The 12,799-nt window shown below is 47.9% G+C and overlaps 1 protein-coding gene across 4 annotated transcripts in view; it reads left to right on the forward strand.

Moving 5' to 3' along the window:
• The window catches only part of PCSK5 (proprotein convertase subtilisin/kexin type 5), a 1,700,773-nt gene that overhangs the window by 1,102,416 nt on the left and 585,558 nt on the right, over positions 1–12,799 (forward strand). For 3 of the 4 annotated variants that reach the window (XM_078675787.1, XM_078675788.1, XM_078675789.1), the window contains exon 12: positions 6,063–6,251. In XM_078675787.1, the coding sequence (XP_078531913.1) occupies positions 6,063–6,251 (189 nt within the window). Of the gene's footprint in view, positions 1–6,062; positions 7,113–7,580; positions 7,944–12,799 lie in introns of those variants that run through there. The other variant, XR_013607101.1, reaches the window with a different exon arrangement.

Consider the following 12,799-nt stretch of genomic DNA (forward strand, 5'->3'; position numbering starts at 1 on the left):
CTGCTCGCTGCCCCAAAGTGATTTGTTCATTCGAACAGCCAGGTCTTGAGTTCTTTCCTGAATTGCTGACCTGATGGTGCAGTCCTAAGGTGCAGGGGAAGGTCATTCCAACTCTGGTCTCCAGGTGCAAAAAAGAGTGTCCTCTGCTGTTGGTTAGGTGGATCTGGTTGTTGTCTGAGAGGAAGAGGGAGGCAGATCATAGGTGTCTGGTCAGTTGGTTGATGACCGTGCATTTGTTGGTGTATGCTGGTCCTTTGTTGTGCAGGCTTTGTATGCATGAGTCAGCATCTTCAACTGGCATCTCTTTTGCATCAGTAGCCAGTGTAGCTTCTTGAAGAGGCGTGTGATATGGGTCCTTCTGGAGAGGTGGAGGATGAGTCTTGCCGCTGAGTTTTGTATGGTCTGTAGTCTCTTCAGGAGGCGTACTATGATTCCTACATAGTGTGTTCCCGTAGTTTAGCCTGCTGGTGTCGAGGGCCTGCGTGATGGTCCTTCTGGTATCAACTGGGAGCAATCTGAAGATCTTGTGGAGCATGCAGAGGGTGTGCAAGCAGGCTGATTGGACTGTTAACATGTCTCTTCATAGATAGCTTGCTGTCCAGGATGATGCTGAGGTTGCGGGCCTCGTCTTTCGGGGTGGGGGTGGCCTGAGTTCCTCAGTCGACCATGCATAGTTCCTTGCTGAGGTATTGTTGCCAAAGTCTTATCCATGTTGAGTTTAAGGCAGTTGTCCTGCATCAATTCAGCGATGTTCATCATACATCTGTGGAAGTTATCTCTGGTGTGGAGGGCTCTTCTGACAGCAAGATGATGAGCTGGGTGTAGTAGACATAGGAGATGATGTTGAGTCCGTGTGATCTGATATTGTTGGTCAGGGGGTTCATGTAGGTGTTAGAGGGTGAGGCGGAGGGACGATCCTTGGGGGATGCCGCTAATTATCTTCATGTGTTCTGAGGTGAACTGTGGGAGACTGATTCTCTGGGTTCTTCCGGTGAGTTATGAGGCAATCCATTTGACAGTGGCTCCCTGGATTCTGATGTGGTGGATTCTGTTGATCAAGATGTGGTGGGAGACATGTAGAAGGTGGCTGACATATCAACGAAGATGAGGGCTGCCATTTCACCGCAGTCCAGGAGGGTCCTGATGTCGTTGGTGTCTGCAATCAGGGTTGTCTTGGTGCTGTGGTGGGCTAATAATCTGGATTGGGAGGTGTCCTGGAAGTTGTTGTGTTCCAGGTGTTTGGTGTGTTGCTGGTTGTTTGCTTCCTAGGAGGAATGTTGCTGGAAAGGGGAGCAGAGAGCTGGGCCGATAGTTTTTCGGTTCTGCTATATCGGCGGATGACTTCTTCTGGAGGGGCCTAACTTCTGCCTGTTTCCAGACCTCAGTGAAGGAGGCCGAGGGGATGGATGTGCTCAGGACTTTCCTGAGTTCGTCGCCAAACATCTTACTACCAAGTCTGAAGACTTGTTTGGGACAGGAGTTTGTGAGTGCTCCCAAGTGCACGGAGTTCATGATGGGGATTGTGGCTTGAGTGATGATGAGGACCCAATGGGTGAGCAGGTGTTCGGGGTATGTGTTTGCGGGTGTGAGCAGGTTCATAGTATCGGGGGTTGGGGTTTGAAGTTTTCATAGACGGCTGAATCCTTGTCATGGAAGTAGTCCACCAGGGTGTCACACAGTTCTTGGGATTGGGAAATGTCGTTCTTGGTGGCTCCTGGGTAGGATGGCGAAGAGCTCCTTGCTGGGGTTTGTGCTGGCTTCAATGCGGTCTGCTAGAGCATTCTTTGATTCTTTTAGGAAGCTGTAGTACCAGTTGAGTACTGTCTTGAAGGCGGTGTGGTCCTCTGTCTTTTGCTGGTGCACCAGTTCCTTTCTAGTTGCCGGCAGTTGTATTTAGTAGATTAGCCATAGCTAATTCTGGAAATTCGACTAGAACTAATTCAGTCTGAGCCATGAAGAGGTCTTCAAAACTTGAGTCTTGGAAGATGATTGCTTGTCCTCCTTTGGTCGTAATCAGGCAGTTTTCCATGTGCATTGCATTTCAGGGGCATTACGTCATGTAGAGCTGGGGCTGCATTGTCTCCTAACCACATTTTGGTGATCAACACTATATCCAGATTTGAGTATGACATCAGATTTTATTAATTTATAATGTTTTATATAGCGCGAGCATGACCCGTGAGGGTATCAGATCGTTTTACAGAAGATTGGGACAGAAGAAAATATAACACATTAGAAAGAATGCAAGCAACAACATAAGAATGAATTCACAAATTGATACAGGTGCTAGCACTAGGACAAGTCAATTAGATAATGGGAAATATCTTAGTCTAGTAATAATCATGGGTGTAGATCATGAGTTAAGTTGTGAGACCTATGGCAGAAATGTGTTCATAAGTAGTAATTTAACTTCTTTTTTGAAGGATCCCGTTTATTGCTGGTGGTAGAGAGTTTCAATTTCTCGGCACAATACCAGCGAAGGCTCTGTTACAAGTTTCATTTTTAAGGAATTGCACTTCCATAGTCCAACCTGGGGATGACTAGAGATTGGACCGTTGGTTTGAAGTAGTCTTGAGGGGGGAAGGGTTTTAATGTCCTCAAGATGTTAATTTTGTAGTTCGCTCCTTTGGTGGCCGTACTAATGTGTTCCTGCAGGTTCAGGTTCTTGTCAAGTGTTATTCCCAGAGATCTTGTGAAATCAATAATGTGTGATGAACAGTTGAGTGTTTAGATGATTCATCCATAGACCGGTGTAGGGTGGGTAATTGGGTGGGAAGATTAGGAGGAATTCTGTTTTGATGGCATAAAATTTGAGGTGGTTGCGTGGTAGCCAATTTTGGGTGTCTAGTAGATTGTTATTGAGATCCTTAATATCTTCTGGGGAAGAGACTTTTAAGTACAGTTAGGTGTCATCAGCATAAATGTGGTAATGGATGTTAGAGGTATTGTTGATTACAGCAAGTGGCTCCATGAAAGTGTTAAAGAGGGTGGGTGGGAGAGAAGACCCTGAGGGACCCCGAACAATCTGGTGTGGCATTAGACAGGGACCAGTGGACCTTTGAGTTTTGTTATGGAGATTTGAGGCGTTTCAGTTTAGTACAGGCCCTTAGAGCCCAATCCTCCATTCAAGTAAGCCTAGGAAACTGCCATGCTTAACTTTATCGAAGGCAGATAATAGATCTAAGAGGATTAGCAAGCAGGATTCGTTCAGATCCAATTTTTTTAGCAAGTCGTCCACTATGTGCGTGAGAGCCGATTCAGTACGGTGGCCTTGACAGAGCCGGATTGGAATTGGTCAAGTAGTTGGAAAAGGTTCTTAAGTTAGTTAATTGTCATTGATCGTACATTAATAAACAACTTAGCCAATGTGCAGGTATTTGCTGGGAGAGGGGGGCAAGTGTGGCAAGTGGAGAGCGAAGGACTTTGGTGAAAGGAAGAAGTGGAAGCAGAAGAGACTGGGTTTGAGCCCTGGTTAAAAGAAGCAGGTCAGGGCAAAATTCCCAAAATGTTTTAATAACACTTCAAATCTTGTGAAATCCGACTTTTTCACATGTATTACCCAAAGGGCGTCATCAGTGTGGTATGCCACAAGCTTTTACAAGAGACATGCACGATACCACTTCAGTGTTTTGTTCCTATAGTTTCTAGAGTCGCGCTGTGGACGTTGCTTGTATATCGCATGCTGTGGTAACAAACATACAAAAAGTGAACGTTACCAAAATAGATATTATGTGGTAGAAATGGTAGACGTATTATGGGTGGACTGTCTTTCTGCTACAAGAGTATACTCTTAACGGGGTTAGCAGTACTGGTGAGGCAGTGGGATGACGTTGGTTTTAGAGGGAGCAGAAACGGAGAGTTACGTTTTGAGGTAATGGGGTGACCGCAAGGTGGGAGGATTGGGCTCAGAGGGTTTGGGCGGAAGGAATTATGGAGAGGCACAGTTGCCTTTCTTTTTAGTATTGAGTAATGAAGGTGAGGTGTGTGTCATCACAGCATCGTGTCATCACGGCATCGGTTTGATGGAGACTGAAGCGTCCAAAAAAAAGAATTGATTGGCAGGGAAGGGGGTAGACAAAGGACGATAGGAAACATTGGTCTCTGATATAAATAGATTTAAAAAAGTGTGTCTGTTACAGACAGCCTTTTAAATGCATACGCATTTAGTGTTGAAATCACAGACCTTTACTTTGCCAAAGTGGTGTTTAGGCACACAGTTCCCCATCTGCATCTGCAACGAGCAGATTTTTCATAGATCAAGTGAAACTTACTATGATGGCCAGAGTGTCTAAAGTTTTTCTATTGAAAGAAATGCAGCTCTCAAAAGAATGCCAATTATGAACGTTGGGAGCCAAGTAGTTTTATTGAGGTTCACTAACATTCACAGTGGCGTTTCCAAGGCTTCCGTGGCAAACTTTACAGTTGTTGTAAAAATGCTTGAGTGTGAAATTAGTGTGGAAATGTTTCCCCAACACCCCTATATGTCCAATGGATGCAATAGAAGAAAATCCTCTGCTTTGAAGAACGTTTACCATGCTGAAGAAAAAACACAAACAAAAGCGTGCATTTTCACATTTTCCCTTAAAATGCATTGTTTCGCCTATGTACATGCACAAGAGTCTGATACAGGGAACATAGGAGCTTACTTGGAAATGTATGGTTTTATGTAGCCCTTGAGATTTTGTGGATCCCAAAACGTGAATCTATGCGAGCCCTATGTTTAAATCTGCACTCGATCGATTTATTCTTATGGAAGACTTGGGCAGAGAGAGTTTATAATGGTGTTTGGGAAAACGCAGGAAAAAATAACTTACTAAAGTTATGTCCACATCCGTGTATCGTGACAAATGGAAAAATACTGCATGTCGGGGTTTTGGCCCATAGGAATCTGTGACCAAAACTACAAAATTAAACTCGCTCTGCTTTAAAGTTGGCCATAAACACTCCGTTTCCCTATAAAATGATCACTATTCAAACCCTCACAAAAAGCACAGGACTAATATTAGAAATGTGTATAATAAGAATAGAATGGCAACAAGAAGGTCCTCCGACTATGCAGATATTATGACCTACTCCACAAAACTGCTGTTCATTTACAGCATGATGGAATGTATACTAATCCATGTGCATGTGTGCCTTCAAACACATCTTTAGCTGCATTATAAAGTACAGGTTCGGGTAATATTAGCATCCAGGTTCGAAATCTCCGAAGTATTTTTAAACTAGCTGATGTCAGTGTGTCCCCTTAGACACCCCTCTCTTTTTCTTGTGCCAAGATTTGAATCTTTCATATCCCATTGATGTTTCGGTCTTCCACTTTGCTCTCACAATTGAAAAGTGTAAGCCCCAGAGGATCATTGTATGGCTGCACTTTGACTTCTAAAACAGTGGAATTACTTTTTAGAGGTGGCATTTTATAACTGAAGCTCTGCCTGCAGGAAGCAGTCGTGTCAGTCTTTTAAAACTACCCTTGTTCTCTCCCCTAGAGTGCTAGGCAGGAATATTACCAACGAGTTGAAACTAATATATTTTCATATTGCTATCGAAAGCTCAAAGGTGGAGCTGAAATTGTGTCGTTTTTTTTTTTAACAGAAAATATCTTTAACTTTTAAGATGTAGGGGCTGATTGTTGGTGTAATTTCCATCACCCTGTACTATTAGGTTCCCCACCCCCATGATCATGAAAAGTTTGTCATATTTTGAGATCAGTGCCAATGCGGGAAAGGCTTCATTAAGTAACTATGAATACTGTGGGAGAAGCCAATTTGTAGCTGAATAATCCGAAGTTCTGGTGTTTTCCAAGTTAACCCCCCTCCAAATCATGGCCATAAGTACCATTTTCAGCTCATATTTGATTTATGCCTCTCGCTGGGAGATGAGATAGTATTTTCTCCGAATTTCTAGGATATCCTGACGCATGCTCACACAAATGTGGCCTTAAACTAAATCTTTACCTGCACTTTGGTGTGCACAAAGCAAAATGCATGTTGAATATGATCATCTCACTTTTCATCTAATGCTAGTTTTTTTCTCGCACTTTTTTATTGTTCGATTTGCTGCAGGACAATCCGCCCTGACCATGTTGTCCGTTCAGTGTACAAAGCCACCGGTTGTGCAGATAACTCAAACCACCATGTCATCTACTTGGAGCATGTTATTGTGCGTGTCAGCATCAGCCACCCGCGACGTGGAGACTTGGCAATATACCTGACCTCTCCCTCTGGAACAAGATCTCAGTTATTGGCCAACAGGTAAGCCTACAAAAGCCCTGGGATGTTTGAGTACAATACCTGCACTTGTCAGAGGGGCTGGGTCTTTGAGGCAGGTGTAACTGCCTTAGAAACAACTGACATGCCTGGAACATGTAATAAATGGCCCACACTCCTGACGAGCGATGAGATACTGTCATTCCGACGAGCAATAGGGGGCTGCTGTGTTGGTTGTTATTGTGTTTAATCGGAGCGGTTTAAACATGCAGACAGAGAGGCAGAGGTTTATAGTTGTGTGTGTTACCGGTGAAAGCTGTGGGAGATCTTTTGTAGTTGGTTATTAGCTATGCCTTTTGAAATAGTTCACTCCTCCATCCTTGCGACCATATTTCCTTGGAAATGTAAATTTGCAGAGATGTTTTAAAGCATGGGCAAAGTGGGCATTTTCCCAGGGCCTCAAACTTCCAACGCAATCCCTGTGAATGTGAACTTTCTCTCCATTTGCCCTATCTCTATTCTGTTTCTCTCTCTTTAAACCTCTCTCCTTCTGCCTACGTTCATCCTGACTTAGTCTTTCTACCCAGTGTCCTCTTAAGGGTTTTTGGAGCCGGGCAGGGCATTTTTTAAGTGTTGTGTGACCCTGTTAAAGTTTAACCTATAATGTAGTATTGTTTGGCATCATGGACGGTATGAATTATCAGGTAATGGGTAACAAAACTGAAATTTGTTCCATTCAGGGAACCCCAAAATGTCTTGCCCGGTGCCCCCAAAGATTTTAAAATGATACTGCAGAGCAGACTTAGTTAGTTACTTGATTCAGTTCCTTTCTTAAGTTCTTTGCTGTTTTGCCACTTTGGGATTAGAGACCAATGTCTTGCAATGAAAAGTTAGGGCTTTTTGTCTGCAGAAGACATTTTTAGCAGTAATAAAAGTAAATCCCGGGCCATCTCCTTGCAAAAACGGGGCTATCCATGGCTGTTCTTGTGTTTTTTAGTGTTGCTGCTGTATACTTTGGCTTTTGCAGTGTGAATGAGCACAACTAGACATTTTCGTTTTCTAGGATTGTCCTTCTTTAAAATGCAACATTTAATAAAACATGGTAAACACAAGAGCGTTTCGCCTCGACGTCTCCCACTGACCCATTCCTCTCCAGTTAAAGTAGTCCGTTAAAGGGCATGGCGGAGGCATGCCTCAGAAACCCAGATAGCAGCTCAGTGACAATCTTCAGAGACTTGTTCTTCCTCTTCAGGTTTCATAGCGAGGAGGGTTTGGAATTGATGATTCCAAAATAATCGTCAAAGCAAGACGGCACCCCCTCTATTTCTATGCAGATACACTTGACAAGGATGTTTGCGTAAAATAGGTGTACAGACAGAAGAGCGCCTAATCAGGAACCCTTCTAGAGGATACAAAAAACCGTGCAGCAAAGCTAAGTTTCCATTAACGGGAACTGTTTCTGCAAGAATAAACATGCACCAACCCCTGTAACAATCCCACTATAGAACACCATTTTCTATTTTACAAGATCCTTGTTCTCCTGTTTTTTGACATGAGAAATAGTTAAGCTCCTTCGCGTACATTTCAGGGATATAATGAGTTTCACCCACGGTGAAAGGTGTTCATAAAGCTTCTGGTAGTAATTAGAGAACTGGATGTGTTAATGGCACACATAGTAGTGACACGGGTATTCATAGTATTAATAAAATCAGTACCTAGTTAAAGACGATTCCCCCATTAGGACTGAAACTGACTTCTAACCATGAAAAACCAAAGTAAGTGCAGCGGCACCTAAGATGGCACCTCCCTAACAAAGTATTCAAGCGCTATACAAGAGCGCATGGCTTTGTAGTTTGGTACATTCAATGAGATGAGCTCTGGAACTGGACAACAGATAATGGCTCATTCCTTGATTAAAAAAACAGGAGATGCATGCAAGGATTGCATGAGACTGTTTGTGCCAATAACTGTGCAGGGAACCACATAAGTAGGTGGCTTCTTTGGAATTTTTCAGAGATGGGCTCTGGCTACCAGTGTTGGGCAATGGTGGCTATGGAGATTGTTAGGGAGTAGCTTTAGTAAGAGCAGTGGCCATGTAAGCTAAGAAAGAGGTTGCTTGACTACTCTTATGCCAGAAGGAAATACTATTCATGGTAATCCTTGGGGTCCTGGCCCACTTCCTACTTTTGTGTTTTAAGTATGTTGTTTCTGAGCGCACAAGCTTTTATTTAATTTTAGTTTGTATTGCTTTCTTTAATTTCTTTGATTTTGTTTTGATTTGCATTTATTTGTTATTTATTCCCGTCCAGTCCTCTCACTCTACAGGAGTGTGCCGGACTCCTCTTTACCTCTTCCCTTGTGCAGCTGGCCAAAAGACTACTCTGCTCTCCAGACAAGCACTTTTATCTCCTAGCAGTGGTCAGGAGATGCTGTCCATGGTGCCCATTCACCCCCCCCCCCAGTTCCACAAGGAGATTCTCCATGTCTTGTAATAGACCACATCTGAAAGTGACACGTTAGTGATAGATTCCTTACCTTAGAATATCCCCAGGCGTCAGACTGGATCCGGAATGTTTTGCTTAGCAGTACCCCTGCGCGTCAGTAGATGGCGTCCTGCGGCTCCGCGTCCTTCACTGGCATAGCGAGCGCCGAAATGACGCCACGGAGAGTACTTAGGCGCCACCCATGCGCCACCCATGCGCGCTGACGTCAGTTCTTTCTTTTTACACGCCAGCAAGCGCAGATCCGGATTGAGCACGTATCTTAGTCACTTTTTGACTACTCTTTTGAGAATTTTGTCTCCCCCTTTTTTCTCCTGGTGCATGTAGGGATGCCCGGTCTTGTGGGATGTGCTGCCATAATATGTCAGTGGCGGACCCGCACGATGTGTGCCTCTACTGCCTAGGACAGATCACTACTCCCGGGCCTTGCGGGAGCGGCGTTGGAAATTGCTGGAGGTTCGGCATTCGTATCACTGCCGCTCTGGGTCCAGGGGTCGTTCCCGCGACCGCTCGTGGGACCGGAGCCGTCGCTTCTTGGCTCCAAGTCTTCACCTTCGGATTCCAGTAAGCGACGGCATAAAAAGAAGTCCAAGAAGCATGTTCGCTCTCCGACGTCCCCCCGTCGCTCCTCTGAGGCGAACGAGGGGGACAGGGACTCCGCCCCTGCGGCTCCTCCAGAGCCTGGGAGTCCCACGGCCTACCCGCCATACCTGGGTCCGTCTGTGACTCCCGAACCGATGCAAGAGTTACTTGCTGCCATGGACCGACTTTTTAGGCCCCAAACTCCCGCCGGCGCGCCTTCGAGCCCCCGTTCCCGAGTCCAGATCCTGCTGGGCAGGCGGCTCCGGCCCTGGCGCCACAGCATCCTACGCCGCTGGCTCCGGCGCCGCACTGGGTGCCATTTATCCCACCCCTTCCCCGGTTCCTGGACCATTTTGTTCCGGCCTGGGATCCGAATTGGGAAGCCGCTGCCGTTTTTGGCGCCGTTCTTCCCTTCTGCCGCCGCGACTGGCTCCCTCTACGCCAGAGGCGGACAACGACTGGGACAGGTCCAAGGACCCTCTTGCCCAGCAATGTGACTCTGAGCAAGAATGGGTAGACTACCTGCAATACGCGGGCGAACTCGACGTTTCTCCTGACTCGGGGTTTGCCTCTCCTCCACCTACTATGGAGGCGGGTGCTTCCTACACCATGGTGCTCCATCGGGCTGTGGAGGCTCTCAAGCTCTACCTCCCTACAGTGGCCCTCAAAACCAAACTCCTTACAGAGGTGCACCAGACGGTGTCTGCATCGTCGGAGCCGCTGCTCCCTTTCAGTGAGTCCCTTACTGAAGTCCTCTTGGGCACTTGGTTGCGGCCGGCCATGGGGGCGCCGTTGGATAAAAACGTTGCCAGACATCATTGCCCAGCACCTGGTGATCCCGCCTTCCTGACCACTCATCCTACACCTGAGAACCTGGTCATTCAGGCCTCGACGTTGCAGAGTGCCTTTCCCACGGCTCCTCCGGAGAAGTACTCTAAAAGGTTGGAACAATTTGGTATGAGGTTGTTCTCCTCGTCCAGCTTAGAGCTGCGGTTGGTTAACACCGCCTGCTTGTTGCGATGTTACTCCCACGCAGTGTGGGATTCCGTTGCTCAAGTCTTGCCTCAGTGTTCTGAGGAGGTCCAGTCTGTCCATTCACATGCAATTGCTGAAGGGAAGGATGCGGCTAAGTTTGCCATCAGGTGTGGTTTGGACACTGCTGATTCGTTGGGCAGGGCGATTTCCACGACTGTGGCGTTGCGGCGCCACGCCAGGTTGCGTTCAACTGGGTTCTCGCCCGATGTCCAAGGCTCGCTTATGGACATGCTCTTTGATGGCTCCTGCCTCTTTGGCAATAAGGCAGACCGTGCACTGGAGCGCTTTAAGGACTCACAGGCCATGGCCAAGTCCTTGGGTCTTTCTACTTCGAACCCTGCCACTCCTGGGTTTCGTTCCTTTCGTGGCCAGGGGAGAGGCACCCAGGCACACTCCTCCAACAAGCCTGTGCAGAACCAGCCTCAGCGCGACCCCGGCCATGGCTTCCACAGGGGCGGGTAGGGAAGCAGCGGGTGGGTCAGTCAACCTCTAACCCCTCTGTTTCCACCTCCAAGCCTTCCTAATCTGAGCTTCAGGGGAGCACCCCATGACGGTGGGTGGCAGTGTCCGCTACCACCGCCACCACTGGCGCGAAATTACATCAGACAGGTGAGTGCTGCAGCTAGTCTGCAAGGGTTATTCCCTTCCCTTTCAGTCTTCCCCTCCAGCCATGCCGCCTCGGTGCAACCGCATGTCGGGGCATCATTTGGTTCTTCTCCAACAGGTGGTCACGGCACTCTTGGCCAAGGGGGCCATCGAGCTCGTTCCTGTGCAGGAAGTAGGGAGTGGTTGTTATTCCCACTACTTTCTGGTCCCCAACAAGGACAAGGGGGGCCTCCGCCCCATCTTGGACCTCCGGGACGTCAATCGCTTCCTCCGGATGGAGAAATTCAAAATGCTGACTCTGGCTTAGGTCCTGACTGCCCTCGACCCTGGAGACTGGATGGTAGCTTTGGACTTGCGGGACGCTTATTTTCACATGCCCGTTCTGCCGGCCCACCTTATTTTCACATGCCCGTTCTGCCGGCCCACCGGCGTTACCTGCGGTTCATGGTGGGCCAGGAGCATTTTCAGTTTGCGTGCTCTCATTCGGCCTTACCAGCGCCCCTCGGGTGTTCACAAAGCTGATGGTGGTGGTTGCAGCTCATCTGCCCAGGTCAGGGGTGTCAGTCTACCCCTACCTCGACGACTGGTTGTTGAAGGCGGGCTCGCCCCAGGCAGTCGTCAACCACCTTCAGACTACTGCCGACCTCCTGCAGTTGCTGGGGTTCTCAAACGTGCCGAAGTCACACCTGAGTCCCTCTCAGAAGCTCCCCTTCATCGGAGCGGTTCTGGATTTGACACTGTTTCGGGTTTATCCTCCTGAGCAGCGAGTCTGGGATGCTCAGGATATTATTCCGATCTTCTGCCTCTATCCTAGGTTTGTCAGGATGACCCTACGTCTCCTGGGCCAGATGGCTTCCTGCATCCTGCTGGTGACACATGCCAGATGGCATATGAGGGCTCTGCAGTTGGACCTGAAGTTCCAGTGGGCGCAGCATCAGGGCAACCTGTCCGATTGTGTCCAGATCTCAGAGGGCACTGCTCAACAATTGTAGTGGTGGCTCACGTATCGAGATTGGGTCAAGGCTAGATCCCTCTCCCTCTCCCTTCCCCAACCAGAGCACACAGTGGTGACAGATGCGTCCCTCCTGGGATGGGGTGGCCACTTGGGAGCGGTGGAGATCAGAGGCCTCTGGTCCCCGGCGGAGTCCTGGCTCCATATCAACCTTTTGGAGCTGCGGGTGATCCGACTTGCACTGAAGGCCTTCCTTCCCTCTGTCCGGGGAAGTGTAGTGCAGGTGTTCACGGACAACACCACCGCCATATGGTATTGCAACAAACGGGGTGGGGTCCTGAACCCTATGGCAGGAGGCTCTGCACCTCTGAACATGGCTGGAACATCAAGGCATTACCTTGGTGGTTCAACACCTGGCAGACGAACTCAGCCGCCGTTTCTTGATGGATCACGAATGGCGTCTGAACTCAAACGTGGCGCAAGGTCTCTTTCAGCAGTGGGGAGAGCCTTGCTTAGATCTATTTGCCACAGAAGAGAATGTGCAATGTCATCAATTCTGCTTGTTGGAATTTCCAAGGTGGCACTCAATCGGCTACGCTTTTCGTCGCAAGTGGAGTTGTGGTCTGTTGTACGCCTTTCCGCCTATTCCACTTCTGCCCAGAGTGCTGAAGATCAGGCACGACTGGGCCCAAGTCATCCTTGTGGCTCCGGATTGGGCACGAAGATACTGGTATCCCGAGTTACTCAGCATGGCGATCGATCCCCCGATCAGATTGCCTCTTTGCAGCAGCAAGGGACGGTTCTCCACCCGAACCTGTCCAGCCTCCACCTCCATGTGTGGAGATTGAGCGGCGACAGTTGACACCTTTCGGTCTTCCTCCAGAAGTCTTTGATGTCATTCTGGCAGCCAAAAACGG

The sequence above is a fragment of the Lissotriton helveticus genome, chromosome 2_1 (assembly GCF_964261635.1).
Source record: "Lissotriton helveticus chromosome 2_1, aLisHel1.1, whole genome shotgun sequence".
NCBI classification, from domain to species: Eukaryota; Metazoa; Chordata; class Amphibia; order Caudata; family Salamandridae; genus Lissotriton; species Lissotriton helveticus.